Source organism: Micromesistius poutassou (genome assembly GCF_964030765.1).
Source record: "Micromesistius poutassou genome assembly, chromosome: 5".
In the NCBI taxonomy this organism is placed as follows: domain Eukaryota; kingdom Metazoa; phylum Chordata; class Actinopteri; order Gadiformes; family Gadidae; genus Micromesistius; species Micromesistius poutassou.
The window spans coordinates 8,337,696-8,354,687 of NC_140275.1; the positions used below are offsets into that span (position 1 = coordinate 8,337,696).

At 52.6% G+C, this 16,992-nt stretch overlaps 1 protein-coding gene across 2 annotated transcripts; it reads right to left on the reverse strand.

The window, feature by feature from the left end:
• Positions 1–2,324: 2,324 nt before the first annotated feature.
• On the reverse strand, positions 2,325–16,457 carry scarb2a (scavenger receptor class B, member 2a). 2 transcript variants are annotated; one of them, XM_084468262.1, is made up of 13 exons: positions 16,039–16,457; positions 12,528–12,685; positions 11,223–11,370; positions 10,686–10,880; positions 9,735–9,826; positions 9,378–9,497; positions 8,737–8,915; positions 7,898–8,016; positions 7,502–7,575; positions 7,342–7,393; positions 6,995–7,147; positions 6,092–6,139; positions 2,325–5,759 (listed from the first exon to the last, which is right to left on the reverse strand). In XM_084468262.1, exons 1-13 carry the CDS (start codon positions 16,159–16,161, stop codon positions 5,625–5,627), a joined length of 1,596 nt encoding a protein of 531 aa, XP_084324388.1. In that variant the 5' UTR covers positions 16,162–16,457; the 3' UTR covers positions 2,325–5,624. The 2 variants fall into 2 exon arrangements, with proteins under 2 accessions (XP_084324388.1, XP_084324389.1); XM_084468263.1 differs by lacking the exon at positions 6,092–6,139 and having other exon boundaries at positions 16,039–16,456.
• Positions 16,458–16,992: the final 535 nt, after the last annotated feature.

The window sequence follows — 16,992 nt, forward strand, 5'->3', positions numbered from 1 at the left end:
AATGCCAGCCGTTATTTTGGAGCCATGTGTCAGCTCGGCGTTTGATTGACACGCCTGCAGATTAGGGAGATTAACAGAGTGCATGAGAGCTCAACTAAAACAATTGGCCTCATTCACCCAGTGGCCATCCTGGTTCCCTCCTGGTTCTAATGGTAGCATAGTGCCACTGAGAGCTGGTCAGTTTCCCTCCCAACGAGTGTTTAGGACCAAGATGGCTGCTGGTGAATAAGGTCCATTTCAGTGTAAACAATCTGATTAGTATCATGGCTACAATGAAAACCTCATTGAGATATATATATATATATATATATATATATATATATATATAAATCTATACCTATATCTCTATGATATATATCTATATCAATATATCATGTATATATATATATATATAGATCAACTATTCGTCACCAAGCCATAACTAATTGAACACTGATTAAGTGGACCCAGAGTGCCGGTGCCTTAGTGTTAGAGCTGATGGTAGAACTATATTGATTAAATGTTTTAGTTGTTTTTTTTGTGCCAACGTGTTAAAAATATGCAGTAGTGTCAGTATGGACTGACGGGTTCTTCTGGTACATCACATCCCCTCCCGGGACTCGACCACACCCCCCTCTGTAGGCCCTCTCTGCTCCACCAGGACTGGGTCACAGCCCAAAAGGTCCAGTGGATGGTTTTAAGGTCAGCATTCTTTATTGTGACTGTCTTTGCTTTAAGGGGATTTAAATGAGATATACTCATGTAGACATGCCTTGCTTGCCGTGTTTTATAAAATAATATTTCTCCCTTTAGATGTTTTCCTTTTGGCTGTCAGGTCATTTAAATGGATGCATGGCTTAGTTATTCAGTTGTCTATCAAATCAAATGTATGGATTACTGAAGAGATTCCATGAAAAACAACCCAAATAAATGAAACTTTATTTTTTAAATAATTCTCTTTGGTGTCCATTTTAGTTTTTTGTATCAACGAATGTGTTTCACTAAATACAGGCATCACAGAGATCCGACATTAAATCAGGACATCATCCGACACCAATTAACAGATCTAACACCAGGGGGCGCCCTCAGACTGGACCAAAGTAAAGTTGTTTTTTAACGATCGAAATCTACATGATGGTGATTAGAATAAATGTCATTGGGAACTTTTGTAACATGCTACATAACATGCTTCATCATTTACAACTGAAGTAGGTAGTGTATGTAGTCTGAAATCTAATTGCATGTCAAGCCCTAGATTCTACACCGTTTCTTTAATCTTAAATTAACATAATAAATCTTAAAATCTATTCCAACAAAGGGAGTCAACACAAAGACTTGAACTCCTTACCCTGAAGGACTGCAGGAGCTGAGTCTGAACAAATAGTCGATATTCAGACCGATATTCCTCTCTCCGAGTTAAGTTTCTCTGAGAGGACTAGTTTCATCCTGTTTGAGTGGAGAAGGTTTCTCATCTGTACTCTGATGTCAAATCTATATTTTCATAAACATCAAAGCATGACCAGGGTTTTCCACCCTTCTATTCATCAGCTTATCTTTGTCAAAACATGATGCAAGTCCTAATGACAGCAGGGGGGGGGGGGGCAGTGGAGGGGGCCAGCAGTTCTGCTGCCAGGGCAAAGGATGGACGTTTGGAAGGATATAAAAAACATTTATGGGAAATGTGGTTACGCAATAGGCTGCCATGAAGAAGGCAGGCGTTTGGTTTCCTTTTGCCCAATGGTGAGTAGAGGCCAGTGAGTAGAGACCAGTGAGTAGAGACCAGTGAATAGAGACCAGTAGGTAGAGACCAGTGAATAGAGACCAGTAGGTAGAGACCAGTGAGTAGAGACCAGTAGGTAGAGACCATTGAGTAGAGACCAGTAGGTAGAGGCCAGTGAGTAGAGACCAGTAGGTAGAAACCAGTGAGTAGAGACCAGTAGGTAGAGGCCAGTGAGTAGAGACCAGTAGGTAGAAACCAGTGAGTAGAGACCAGTAGGTAGAGACCAGTAGGTAGAGACCAGTGAGTAGAGACCAGTAGGTAGAGACCAGTGAGTAGAGACCAGTGAGTAGAGACCAGTAGGTAGAGACCAGTGAGTAGAGACCATTGAGTAGAGACCAGTGAGTAGAGACCAGTAGGTAGAGGCCAGTGAGTAGAGACCAGTAGGTAGAGACCAGTAGGTAGAGACCAGTAGGTAGAGACCAGTGAGTAGAGACCAGTAGGTAGAGACCAGTGAGTAGAGACCAGTAGGTAGAGACCAGTGAGTAGAGACCAGTACGTCATTACATTTGTTGAAATGTGGGATTTGTCGACTAGTGATCAAATAAAATAAAATCCAAAGACCGTACACAAGAATGAATACATTGCATTTATTGCAACTTTTTTGCAAATACACTAGAAATGTTTACAAAAGCACGGTAGAAACATCTGTGCAGTGTATATTATCAAAACTAAAAATTGATATTATTTTGAAACCATTTTGCACCTAGCATGACAAGGGATTGTCATTTTCAGCAGCAAAAAAAATTAACAAAATAAACAAAATCATAAAAATAATCAAGGAAATTAGTTTGTGAACAAAGTAACGTTGAGTTAGTTGGTTTATAAGTTGTGTCTGAAGGAGATCAGAAGCATCATACAGGATGGTGTGGCACTAGTGTTCATCGCTGAACTGGCTTCATTCGTCTCTAGGGGTCAGTCTGCACGTTGGGCTTCTTAATAACAACAAGGCCTTCATCAGCCTGGTTCACACATAGGATATCAGCCTATATCAGCCATAAGATATCAGCCTATATCATCCATAAGATATCAGCCTCCATCTATAAGATATCAGCCTATATCATCCATAAGATATCAGCCTCGTCCACGAGATATCAGCCTATATCCATAAGATATCAGCCTTAATCTATAAGATATCAGCCTATATCCGTAAGATATCAGCCTATATCCGTAAGATATCAGCCTTCCTTCAATTGGCTCCACTTGGTTTGAAGACAAACAGTGCTCCGCTACATCACGAGAATCATCAACACACACACACACACCGTGTTCCGACCACCCAGAACATTCTCTCACCGACTGAAGGCTGAAGCTCTTCATTCGAGCTTCACCCCAAAACTACAAATCTTAAAGCAAACTGGAAAATAATAAAAAAAAATACAACAACCCTGAAATGTGCTTTGATCCCAGAATACAAACCGACTCAACTGTACTGAAATCATCCTGGACCACAAACCGAACATAAATCAAGATACTGAACTTTTGGGTGGCGGATACAAAACGTAACGTAACGTATTGCTTCGTCCAGAACACTGAGCCCGACCGGCCGCTGACCTCTGGCCTCTGCGAGTGTAGAGCGACTCTCACCGGCGGCGTCCGCCTCGTCAGTCAAACCTCTTCCCTCCCACCGGAGAACACGACAAAAAAACTGTGTGCCCACCCACTCACACGCGAGACTTGTAACGTCCGCAATACTTCACTGGTGTGTTGGCACGCACTAGCGCAGCGGTTCGTTGCCGTAGCGGTTTGGCCGCTGCGTCGTGACGTTGGCGTCGCCGTGACGCTGGCGTCGCCGTGACGCTGGCGTTGCCGTGACGCTGGCGTTGCCGTAGCGGTTGGGCCGCGGCGCCGTGGCGTTGGCGGGGAGCGTAAACAGCGCGGCGGCGGGTTTCATCTCCCGTTTTCTTTGGTGGAGCGCAGAAGGAGCCGACGGGCTGAGCCACGACGGGACTCTGAGAAGCGTTTAGGAGATGAAGTCACATGGGAGGGAGGGATGGCTCAGGTGCACGCGCGCGCCTTTGCATGCGTGTGTGAGCGTCTTCCAACAGTTCTGGTGTACACACACGCAGCAGGCGGGCGCCCGCGGCCCGGGAGAAGACACGCAGAGGTCCCGGGATGAGGTCCATATGAAGGTCACCAGGATGGCCACCGTGGGCCAAGGCCATGAGTGGAGGGGGGGGGGGGGGCGGGTCTAACGCTAGGACGCAGGGGGACGTTGGAACACTATGACGGGGGTCTCACGTTGGAGGAACGAAAGCGCCCCAGGACTCCGTCCCCCTGACACCAGGACACACGCGTCATGACACTAAGTAACCGTTGATGATTGGATTATCGCCCGGTAGTCCGATTATTACCAGTATGGACATACTGCAGGGTTACAAATACGTTGTTAGCTAATGTTAACCGCTAATTGAGATAAATGGCAGAAAGCTTTTGGACTCAATCCCGTGCTCGGATATTTCCCCGATGTCAAGGGTTAAGCCAGCGACAGCATTCCGATGGGGAACAGCCCCCGCTCCGAGTGGGACCACCTCCATCGGGGGAAGGAGCACATTATGGATAATACCACCAGGTACGCCCACAGGTTATGGCAATTATTAGCAGCAATAAACGTACAATATAAAGTAACAAAAGGCCGGGGGAGAGCCTGGACTCCGGCCGACAATCTGAAATGCACTGGAGGACTCGGGGGGGGGGGGGGGGGGACAGGAACAGGAACAGGAAGAGGAACACAATTATGAAAAAAAAAAAAGTGCACAGAATCACAATTTTCCAAGTCGACAGTGTCATGGTCTTAGATCCACTTCGGAGAAGTGCGCCACAGCCTTTTCTCTCCTCTTTTTTTGACACGTGGTTTACACACAAGGTCCCGCGCCAGACGGGAACAGACGGGCTGCTAGCGCCCGCGGCCGGCCGGCTAGCGCTCCTTCAACCCGATTGTGCTTTCTCTGGAACAAAGGAAGGACTCTGAAGGAACCGGGCGGACCTGAGGCGGGCGGCCCGGCTCACGGGCTGCGCTGGGCCCCGCGGGGCCCCTCACATTATGTACAATACAAAAACCAGGAGACACAGAGACGTAAGGCAGAGAGACTCTGGGCTCCCTTGTAGGTCTTCTGAGTGTTCTGCCCTCACAATTTGAAATGATTCGACTTTACACGTCTGACGAGTGTTCTGGAGAACAAGTGAAATGGAAGGAAGCCCACGCTGCTTTGGTCACCGAAGTACGAGTGAAACGTCTGCACAGGTCAGACCGACTTCAACTCAGTGAAATGATACGGTCCACAGCAGGGCGTCGCCCAGGGCGGCGGCTGGGCCCAGGCCTTAAGCCTCGCCGTCTAGTTTAGCGGGCTTGCCCTTGAAAGATTAAGGATGGGGGAGAGAGGGAGAGACGGCGGGGGGGAGACAGAGGGAGTCAGTCCTTGAGAGAATACTGGCCGTCTGCTCGGAGCCCGTTGGGACCGGCTCATGTGGTCCAGACGCAACCGATGGAACTTCAAGTGTCCTCGCCCCCCCCACCCCCACGGGGAGCCCCCCAGGACCAGAGTGCGTGTATGTAGGGGGGGGGGGGGGGGGGAGTTGAATGGTGATGTCCAACAGAAGGCCGTTCTCAGCAGGTAAGGCAGAGGCGTCCCAGGGAGAGGGGGGGGGGGGGACGTTGGCATGACACCCTAGGGAGGGGGAGGCTTGGTGTCCCAGGGAGGGGGTGGGGGGGGTGGGGGGGGGCAGCAGCCCACACTGACGGGGGAGGTGGGGGTCTTATCCCAATGCATAGCCCCCCCATTGCCCAAAATGGCCCCATGGCCCCTCCCTCATCAGACTAGTCTAAGCTGCCACCCCCCCCCCCCCCCGCCGTCGGCGTCCCGGGCCATCAGCACTTCTGCGCCTCCACAGGAGACATGGCGATGTAGGAGCCGTTGCGGGGCGGCTGGCTGTGGGGGGGGGCTTCTGACGGCTCCTCGGGCTTGTCGCTGACCTGCGTGTAGGCCTGGTCATCCTTGGTCGTCTGCACAGGAAGAGAGGCCGGCCGCACACAGGAAGTTAGCGGGGGCTGCAGGGGATTGGCTCCCCCACCGCAGCGGGGGAGGGGCTTCACATGCATCACCACGACAACAACTAGGACTCCACCGACAGTAAGAATGAGGAAAGTAACTTTGAGACTAATGTTTTAAGAACAGAAGCGATGTGCTGAATGGACCAATACACTCACATTACAGTAATGAGAATTACACATGAAGACACGCTACGCCCCGTAAGGAGAATTAAATACCAAACAAGCAAAGAACCAATATCAAATTATAGAGAATAACAGCAAACAAGGCAAAAATGAGGACTTACAGCAAAAGAATGAAAAGCTTCATTAAAATCAATACGCTTTACTTCATTCTAAAACAGAAAGGGAAAAAAAGGGGGGGGTTACAAAATTATAAAAAAATCAGATCACATTTCAATTACGTCTTAAAATGCTAATTAGCAGCGGTGTCTATAGCACACATAACAGGTCAACGAGCCTCTTCAGTTAACGACCTACAGTACCATCGTCTGGAGGTGGTGGACCTGCGGTCAGTGACCTGTAGCACCCTACCCCTCCCTGCAGGTCGTTGACAGACAAACAGCGATAAGCAGTGAGCTGCAGGCTGCAGACAGCCGTGCACTTTGATGTAGCACTGGGACTAGCTCACCTACAGTACGGACAATAAGGGGACTAAGCTGAACCCACTCCCAGAGAGAGATATAAATATACATCTAAAAATAACTTTGACTGTCAGAAAATACACAATTTGATCCACGGTTGAAACAAAATGAATTAAGTTGGACGTGCTGCTGGCGCTGCGTGGTGTTAGCATGCAGACAGCCCGGTGGTTAGTGCAGATCAGTTAGTAGGTAGTTGGTAGATACACGTCTGCCTGCTTCATATCCACACACCTCCCAGAACGTCCTACTGCCCTGCTGCCCCACGAGCTAACGCTGCTAATGTAGCATACACAGGGGGGGGGGGGGGGGGCACAGGGGGGGAGGGACACGGGGCGGGAGGGGGACACAGGGGGAGGGGAGACGGGGGGAGGGGAGACGGGGGAGGGACACAGGGGGGGAGGGGGACACAGGGGGGGAGGGGGACACAGGGGGAGGGGAGACGGGGGGAGGGGAGACGGGGGAGGGACACAGGGGGGGAGGGGGACACAGGGGGGGAGGGGGACACAGGGGGAGGGGAGACGGGGGGAGGGGCGACGGGGGGCGTACCTTTCTCTGGCGGTTCCTGCAGAAGAGGATGACGAGGACCAGCAGGAGGATGAGGCCCATGGCGATGATGAGCAGCGGGAAGTTGGAGACCAGCGTGACGATGAGGAGCAGCGTCCGCATCTGAGACGCTGAGTCGTCATCGATGGTGGCCGTCTGGGGGGGGGGGGGGGGGGGGAGGAGGGGGTCATTCCATGACAGCATCCCTGCAGGTGGAGGTGTGTGTGTGTGTGTGTGTGTGTGTGTGTGTGTGTGTGTGTGTGTGTGTGTGTGTGTGTGTGTGTGTGTGTGTGTGTGTGTGTGTGTGTGTGTGTGTGTGTGTGTGTGTGTGTGTGTGTGTGTGGTCTCACCTCATTGACGAACATGATGGGGAAAATGGTCTCGTTGATTAATTTAGTTTTGCTGTAAGACAGAGGGAGGGGGAGATGTCAACAGGGGGTCGCAGGTCAAAGGGTCAGACGCCCCCAGATGGAATCAGCGGGTCAGCAGATGTGACGGAATTCAACTCACGGGAAACCTTTGACTCTCTTCACGATGATGTTGAGCTGCGCCCGCTTGCAGGCTCGGATGGGGACCCCAGTGGTCTGGAGGGGGACAGGGAGAGGGGGTCTTTAGAGGGGTCAGGGGTCAGGGGTCATAACGGTAAACACTCGCTACAGTTTCATCGTTCTGAGACGACAACACAAGACCAGCGACCGACAGGCGGACCTTAAACCAGCATTGACAGAATGTAATTATTAACATGGAGACTGGCAGTAACGTCCATAATATCTACAATAAATAACTCAAATAGAGCATCAACAGAATGAAATGATTAACATTATAGCCCTTAGGTCTCTGGGTGAGCGTGGCCCTTAAGGCAGGTTGGTTTTAAGAGCCCTTAGTCCTCTTAAGGCAGGGTCTCACCGGCTGCAGGTCCAGGTAGGTCTCGTGCTCCTCCTTGTTGGGGGTCAGGCCCTCCACGGCGTTGATGTACATGGGGTCCGCCTGGTAGAAGTGGGGGAAGGAGACCACGATGGGGGCGCCTGCAGGGGGGGCAGCCGGGTTAGGGGGGGGGTCACAGCCACGCTTTGGTGGAGAACACTAGTCTACTAGTCTACTAGTCTGAACCAGCAGCAGCCACGCCTTGGTAACCCGTACTGGTTATTCATTACTCTGGATCGTTGCCTCCAGCTCCACCACCGCTTTCTTAACATCCCTCAAAATCCCTCAAAGCACCTTTTTAAAAATCCCTTTCAACGAATCCCCCTTTCTCTTGTATCTGTCTTATATGTGGTGGTCTAACTGTCTGTCTAGTCTGTGGTGGTCTAACTGTCTGTCTAGTCTGTGGTGGTCTAACTGTCTGTGGTGGTCTAACTGTCTGTGGTGGTCTTAGCTCCAGAGGTCTGTCTCTGTGGGGGTCTTACTGTCTGTGGTGGTCTTAGCTCCAGAGGTCTGTCTCTGTGGGGGTCTTAGCTCCAGAGGTCTGTCTCTGTGGTGGTCTTAGCTCCAGAGGTCTGTCTCTGTGGTGGTCTTAACTCCAGAGGTCTGTCTCTGTGGTGGTCTAACTGTCTGTGGTGGTCTTATCTCCAGAGGTCTGTCTCTGTGGTGGTCTAACTGTCTGTGGTGGTCTAACTGTCTGTGGTGGTCTTAGCTCCAGAGGTCTGTCTCTGTGGTGGTCTAACTGTCTGTGGTGGTCTAACTGTCTGTGGTGGTCTTATCTCCAGAGGTCTGTCTCTGTGGGGGGCTCCAGCTCCGGGTCCTACCTTCTCGACACACGCTGACCTTCAGCACGCCCGTGCCCAGGCAGTCCCCGGCGGGGACGCAGAAGCCCTGGTTGGCGGGGTTGTCCGTGGGGTTCATGAGCACGTCGGCGGGCGGGGCGAAGCGGTAGGCCTGGATGCCCTTCACGTCCACGTCCTTCACGTAGCCCAGGTGGATGGACCTGGGGGGGGGGGGTTCGTTAGTGGAGCCTTTACCCGTCACACGGTCCTCCTCTTCTGTCAGGTGCTTCATGTCACAGACTAACGCCAGCGAAAGCAGAACTTTGATTTCCCCCATCGTGTTGCTAAGTGACGCTGCTGCCAGGTGACCTTCTAGGGGCGTGTCCTGGAGCCCTGGCCCCGCCCAGAAGAGGAGCGCTGACACGCCCGACGGAGAGTAAACAACGACCTTGCAACAACGACCCCCCCCTGCATTATCAGGACTCGTGATACGCAAGAGTCTGTGGCCCCGGCCTGACGCAACCCCAATCAATCCTACAGCTATCTCACACACACGAGCCTGCAGGGAACATAACACACACACACCACCCCCACCCCCACACACACACACACACACACACACACACACACACACACACACACACACACACACACACACACACACACACACGTTGTATTCCTACCTGCAGAGGTCGGCAGCGAAGATGTAGAGCAGCTCGTTCCTTTTGATCAGAGGGTGGAATACGGCGCCGTCCGTCCCGTTGATCATGTTGCTCTGATTGGACGACCACCAGGACATCTCCCTAGGGGACCGGAGCAGCAGATAGGAGTGTGAGGTCGATGGAGCCACGGTGCTAGGAGACACGCTTCGGGTCAGGAGCCTTTGAATACTTTGGACTCAGCAAACAGACGGCGGTGCTATCCAAACAGGACTCATCGGGTCAGCGACCAAACTAACGCAAATTAATTGATCTCCTCCAAGAGAGGAGCCCTCTGGAAACGGAGAGCTGACCAGAGGCCGGCCGGTCGGCGCTGCGTACCTCAGGCCGTTCCAGGTGTCGATCTTCCCGTAGTCCAGGTAGTTTTCCTCTCCGGTGTAGAACACAAACTCCCCTTCATGGGTACCGTTTTTCTGTGGGAGGGAAAAGAAACGGTTAAAGGGTGCAGCTGCCGACAGCGTAACGCAGCGCGTGTTACCACACGTCCGGCGCGGCCCCGACTCGTTCCACCAGGTCCGCTAAACAACAACAAACCAGGACAGAACTCTGACGGCTCACGTCCTTCGAACATGAAGAAACACTCGTTTTCTAAAAGGGTCTTAAAGCTCAGATTGTGGAGAATTTCTACCGCTTGAAACCACAAAAGAAGAAGAGGGCTCCTGGCGGGGACGTTGTTATGAGTTCTGAAGGCGGAGCCGCCGTCCAGAGCCGCCCTACAGCCCAGGTGGACAGGATCTGGAGATCCTAGATTCAATACTTGGATCTCATTAGTAATCATCTCATATCCCATGAGAACCACGGGCTTGCCGACCTGTGGTAACCTGTGAGGTTACCTCTCTTCTCTTAAAGACCTTCCTGAGCAGCAGACACTGGCCTTGACAGCTGAACAGAAACAGGAAATGAGGCCTCCAGCATCAGCACGCAGACAGTATCGCTTCCTCCTCACGCTGCGCTCCTCTGCTAGTGTTGTGTTATATTTACTTGATCGTTACTTGGAGACACTAAACTGACTTGTCTACTACCGAGACTCCTGACAGAAGTTAAAGTTCAGCTCATCCCAAATCTTCATTCCAGTTAAGATGGACACACGTGATGGACCTCAATCCACCTCTTCCCCATGTAGCAGGGGGGCGACGTCTGGTGGAACGCCCTGCGGACCCCGAGCCCCCCCCAGGCCGCCCAGCCCCCCAGCCCCCCCAGGCCGCCCAGCCCCCCAGCACCCCCCGCCCCCCCAGCCCCCCAGGCCCCGCCCAGCCCCCCTAGGCCGCTCACCTTCCACATGAGGCCGAAGGTGTCGTCCACCTCGGGCCGCATCACGTGGATGCGTGACAGCAGGGGGTCCTTGAAGCCCCAGAGGATCTCGTGGACGGTGCGCGTCATGAAGAGCTCAATGCCCACCGAGTTCATGAACATGGAGACCAGCGAGCGGAGCAGGAAGGGGTACTGGTTCAGCTCGTTGGTCACAGCCTGGGGGGAGGGGGGGGGACAGAGGGAACGAGAGGACAGGAAGTGGTCATTAGCAGAGGACAACAGGGCGGTAATGAGAGAGTGAGAGGACAGGAAGTGGTCATTAGCAGAGACCACAGGGAGCACACAGCAGTCAGGGGCGTTGGGTCCATGTTGTTCCTTTCTGTGATTGGAACGCCAACCGACAACGACATCCTGAAAGAGCCCGAGACGTGACCCAGGGAACACGTACTGAGGAGGGCGGGGCCCAGGATGAGCCAATCAGCCGCGCTCTCCCCGGTTTAACAACACATGCTCGTCAGCCATTGGACGGGACCCCAGACCAGACGTGAACCCACTCACCACGAAAGGAATGTTGATGGTCCTGAGCAGGTCCACCTCGGGGTCCCCGGCGGACTTCTCAGGAACAAAGACGAAGCTTTTGGGGTTCAGGGCGAAGAGTTTGGTGCCGTTCTCCAGGAAGGTCACGTTCTCCCTGGGTCGGTACTCCCTGTGGTGGAAAAGGTGAGGTTAGAACATACATACATAGAACCCTAAGGCCACCAGGGTTAGGGTTCCTAACCCGAGTGAGCTTAGTATCAGGGTTAGGTTCTTAACACCAACCCTGACCCCACTAGGGTTCCTAACACTAGCCCTAGTGGGTCAGGGTGAGGTTCCTTAGTGTTCCTCTGTTAGGAACACTAGTCCTAGTGGGTCAGGGTGAGGTTCCTTAGTGTTCCTCTGTTAGGAACACTAGCCCTAGTGGGTCAGGGTGAGGTTCCTTAGTGTTCCTCTGTTAGGAACACTAGTCCTAGTGGGTCAGGGTGAGGTTCCTTAGTGTTCCTCTGTTAGGAACACTAGCCCTAGTGGGTCAGGGTGAGGTTCCTTAGTGTTCCTCTGTTAGGAACACTAGTCCTAGTGGGTCATGGTTGTGTTCCTCAATAACAGCGAGGTCACTGTTCCACACGAGACAGATCCCTCTGGCTCCGTGTCAGAGCCGGTGCGTCACTGACGGGAGTCATGTGGGGGAACCCGGCCTGCTTCCTGCTTCCTCTGTGGGACAGCGATGTTCCTGACCTCGTGTTCCTGTCCTTGATACGCGGTTTGTTCAGTCACCGCTTAGAACGATGTCACACTCCTCCGGGACAGGACCTCCTACCGAGGACTAGTCTGGGCCAGTACTGAGAGGGCTCAGGACGTCCTACCTGTAGGTCTAGGGGCCAGTACTGAGAGGGCTCAGGACGTCCTACCTGTAGGTCTAGGGGCCAGTACTGAGAGGGCTCAGGACGTCCTACCTGTAGGTCTAGGGGCCAGTACTGAGAGGGCTCAGGACGTCCTACCTGTAGGTCTAGGGGCCAGTACTGAGAGGGCTCAGGACGTCCTACCTGTAGGTCTAGGGGCCAGTACTGAGAGGGCTCAGGACGTCCTACCTGTAGGTCTAGGGGCCAGTACTGAGAGGGCTCAGGACGTCCTACCTGTAGGTCTAGGGCTCAGGACGTCCTACCTGTAGGTCTAGGGGCCAGTAGTTGGCTGGTGGGTCAGGACGTCCTACCTGTAGGTCTAGGGCTCAGGACGTCCTACCTGTAGGTCTAGGGCTCAGGACATCCTACCTGTAGGTCTAGGGCTCAGGACGTCCTACCTGTAGGTCTAGGGCTCAGGACGTCCTACCTGTAGGTGTAGGGGCCGATCTGTTTGAGGGCAGCCTTCCCCCCGTTGAGGAAGACCTCTGGGTTGGTGACGTTGAAGAAGTAGTACTCCATGTAGACCGGGGGAGGGGGGTTCTTCCACGACTCGAACATCTGACTCTTCTCCGTCAGGGTGATCTCCTATTGGACGAGAGGCGGAGGGTGAGAAGGACGGGCCGTGTGTGTGTGTGTGTGTGTGTGTGTGTGAGTGCGCGTGTGCATGTGTGTGTGTGTGTGTGCGTAAAGCCTTTAAGGTCAACTTTCCAAACTGGTTTCCGCCAGACACAACCAAACAAACATTAGCTCTCCGAGGGCAATGTTTAAGAGACCTGATGGTTCCATGAGGGCCATGAGGTTTCATTAGTGCATATGTTTAACAAAGTGCTGTTGTCATTTGAACTGGAAAGCCCCGAACGAGAAGTGTGGAGTCAGTACGGTGTCACACAACGCCCAACGCAGCGGGCTGCCTGCCTTACTGTGACCAGATAAGGTCCCTGTGAGGACTGCTACCTATAGGCTAACTATGTATAGGCTACTACATATTAGGACAACTAGTTAGAAACTAGTCACTCACTACATATAGGCTACAACATATTAGCTACTACACAGAGGCTAACTATATTAGCTACTAGATATAGGACAACTACATACAGACTAACTATATAGGCTACTACACAGAGGCTAACTATATTAGCTACTAGATATAGGATAACTACATATAGGCTAAATATATATAGGCTACTAAATAGAGGCTAACTATATTAGCTCCAATATATAGGCTAACTACATAGAAGCTACTACATATAGCCTACCTACATATAAGCTACTACATAGGCTAACTACATAGAAGCTACTACATAGGCTAACTACATATAGGCTAACTACATATAGCCTAACTACATATAGGCTACTACATGTAGCCTTCTAATGTATAGGCTACTACCTAAGCTAATACATGTAGTGCTACGTTAGCCAGGGACTCCCCAGTTACAGCCCTGTACGTTTGGCCTCTAAAGCTACGTGCTTTACATTTATCAAACCTTCTGGACAAACGAGCACCAATGCTAAACTCAGTGTTGGGGAGGTGGACGCTGCCCCCCCCCCCCCTCGGAGGCGGGGCCAGAGCCCGTCGGAGGCGGGGCTAGAGCCCGTCGGAGGCGGGGCCAGCGGAGGTGTGGTTTCCGACGCCTCCTCATCAGATCCTGTTTGCTCTCCGCTCAGGTGGCGCCCGGAGGCCCTCTGACGACCTGCTCCGCACAAACCAGTGGCCGGCACAAACCAGTGGCCGGCACAAACCAGTGGCCGGCACAAACCAGTGGCCAGCACAAACCAGTGGCCGGCACCGACCCAACACGATGTGGTATGAATGACTGAAGGACTTGTATTGATTTAGATATTATTGACTCCATTAGACCACATCTGAGGTGACCTGTGACCTTCACAGGGAGCAGGGAGGAGCAGAGAGAGAGGAGGAGCAGAGAGAGAGGAGGAGAGAGAGAGGAGGAGCAGGGAGGAGCATAGAGAGAGGAGGAGAGAGGAGGAGAGAGAGAGGAGGAGCAGAGAGGAGCAGAGAGGAGGAGCAGAGAGGAGGAGCAGAGAGGAGGAGCAGAGAGGTGCAGAGAGGAGCAGAGAGGAGGAGCAGAGAGGAGGAGCAGAGAGGAGCAGAGGGGAGGAGGAGCAGGGAGGGTGTCTGGGGGGCTCACGTCCTCAGAGGACGGTCGGGGCTGGGCAGCAGCGCCAGGCGTACACTCCGAGGAGACCAGCGGAGACCAGCGACGCCGCTGGTCCAGATGATCAGGTGGTGAGGTCATGGTCTGACCTCTGACCCCCGTCAGCGTCATGGAAACGTGACTCAATGAGGAACTACGACACAAACCACCACTTCCCGCTCGGCGTTCTGCGTCGGCTGCGCCCAGAGCTCATAGATGCAGACGCAGGATTGAGCCGTGTGATTGGTCACCACGACAGAGCTCTGTTTGCTCAACCGCACATCAAAACAACATCAGGGCCGGCCCACCCAGATGAGGGGGGGGGGAGACCAAGGCCTCCACAGACCTTCTACTGCGTGAACACAACACGGTGACCTCGGGAGAGGTTGGGAAGACCTTCACTGGTCCAGGGAGACCGGGTCACGGTCCGGGTCACGGGCAGGTGGGGCTGCGCTCTCTGTGTGGTTCTGGTGGGGAGGAGGAGGAGGAGGAGGAGGAGAGACAGGCGTCCTATCGTTGGGCGGTGGGGAGATGTGTGCTCCGCTTATTTAGTTGTTTATGTCCCGCTACGTTTTATCCGACCATACAAAGGCTATCGTGTCCTACTTTGGGAACATGTTTTTGTCCCAATGCGTTGTAGATCTATGAAAGTAGGCCTTATGAACAACTCTAAGACACACATCGATCGAATCCAGACTTGGACTTATGGAGTGTGTGACGAAGCAATTCATGTCAATGCATAATTACATTTATTTGTTGATAAGGTAAAAGTATTTTGTCCCTGCTCAGAGCACAGTGACAGCTCAGCTGACTACAACATCACAGAAATCCTGTCCTCAGGCTAAGAAGTCTGTTGAATTCCACACACTTAAGTGGTGTCACGCCTAGTTCACATAGGCAAGGTGTGTGTGTGTGTGTGTGTGTGTGTGTGTGTGTGTGTGTGTGTGTGTGTGTGTGTGTGTGTGTGTGTGTGTGTGTGTGTGTGTGTGTGTCTCCCACAGCTAGCCCTCATCATTAGGGAAAGACCCAGCAGCATCAGATTAAGGAGACTTCTAAGCACACTTAATTCAGCGGAATACTGTGGCAGCAGGATTAGGGACGCTGTCATTTTCTGTAATCGCTGCCCACATCACTTCTGGTCGCCCGCTGACTCTGAACCGCTCCTGGGTTTCCTCTCCTCTATGGGATATCGGGAACAGACCAGTCATCGGCATGTTAGTCTACTAAACCTACATCGCTTAAACCTGTCTCATCAAGACGTCGTCCCACCGTGAGGGGACACACACACACACACACACACACACACACACACACACACACACACACACACACACACACACACACACACACACACACACACACACACACACACACACACACACACACACACAGGCGAGTGTGTGACGAAGTCACCGCCTCCCGTCCCCCACCCATCGGGTCGTGTGTGTACGAGCCCCCCTTCCTCGACCAGTAACCCTCAAAACGGGCACATTACCAGTAAGAACCATGTAGGAGATGTTGCAGCTCATCTCCTACATGGTTGCGGTACTCGTTGGGGCTGAGGTTCGATGACCAAAAACCGGTAACCCCCCTTACACCGAGGGTGGATCCCCAAACACCGGTAACCTTCCAAAACTCGGGGTCTACACCGTGTATCTGAACACATACCGATCGTAGAACACCCATTGTGTCTCAAATGTTGGATATAAACAGCGACCGGCGAACGGGACCAACCGGCGAACCGGAGCGCTTCAGACAGATCAGAATGAGAGCAGGGAGCCTCACCTTCTTCAGCCGGCTGTAGATCGCGGTCTGGAAGACTTGAGCCACGAGAAGAACGATTCCGACCACCAGCAGATGAGCGCACACGATCCCCGTCGCGTAGATAGCACACGACCGCCGAGCCATGATGATGGGGAGAGTCTCACGAAGGACCAGAACTTGGAGAGAGAGAACCGCAGGTCGTGTATTCAGAGGCACGGATACGAACGACACATGCCCGGTGGATCACCCGGAGAACCGCTTCGTTCTTCTACCGTGAGCACCTGGAACTAAAACAAAGCCGTCCCGGTCCCTCCGTAATGTGTCCTGAGAGGGGGTCTGAGAGGAGGTCTGAGAGGAGGTCTTGGGAGGAGGTCTGGTCTTGTGCTGGTCCACACGGTGGGCTGCGGCTAATGGGAGTCGACTGGCTGCTGGGAGGAGACACTGGTTATGAGCAGCGGGGGGGCGCTGTGGTCCGGCCCCTTCCGCCCTCCTGAGGAGACCGAGAGGAGCTGATGTCACTCATCAGAACCGCTCATCTGAACAGTTCTTCTGAACCGTTCATCTGGACCTCATATACAGCACCACATCGAATTGGAGATTATTATTTTATTTATATTGTTTAAAAATAATGTTTTAAATACACCCCCCCCGCCTCTCTCGCTCACACACACACACACACACACACACACACACACACACACACACACACACACACACACACACACACACACACGTAAGCATGTCTGCATATAAACACAGAGAGTGTGCACATCGTGATAGTGGAGGTAGGATGGGGTTGGAGGACCTCATGGACCTTATGAATGAATTAGCAGCATAAGCTGATTAACACGTGCTCGTAGTAGTGAACAGTCGTAGTGAGGAGTCACCGTGGACGATTACCCGTAATGGGTTTAAACCCTAACTCTATTAGGCCCATTCTGTCATTTCGTCATAGGACTGACATACTGGGCCGTC

Bases quoted from the DNA above. Each gene is read 5' to 3' on its own strand.
- scarb2a (XM_084468262.1), bottom strand. From the start codon at position 16,161: ATGGCTCGGCGGTCGTGTGCTATCTACGCGACGGGGATCGTGTGCGCT. The intron at 10,881-11,222 runs GTGAGTGGGTTC...CCCTCCCCCCAG, and splicing joins CCATCAACATTCCTTTCGTG to GCTGTGACCAACGAGCTGAA. The intron at 9,827-10,685 runs GTGAGCGGCCTA...TCCCTCCCACAG, and splicing joins CCTTCGGCCTCATGTGGAAG to AAAAACGGTACCCATGAAGG.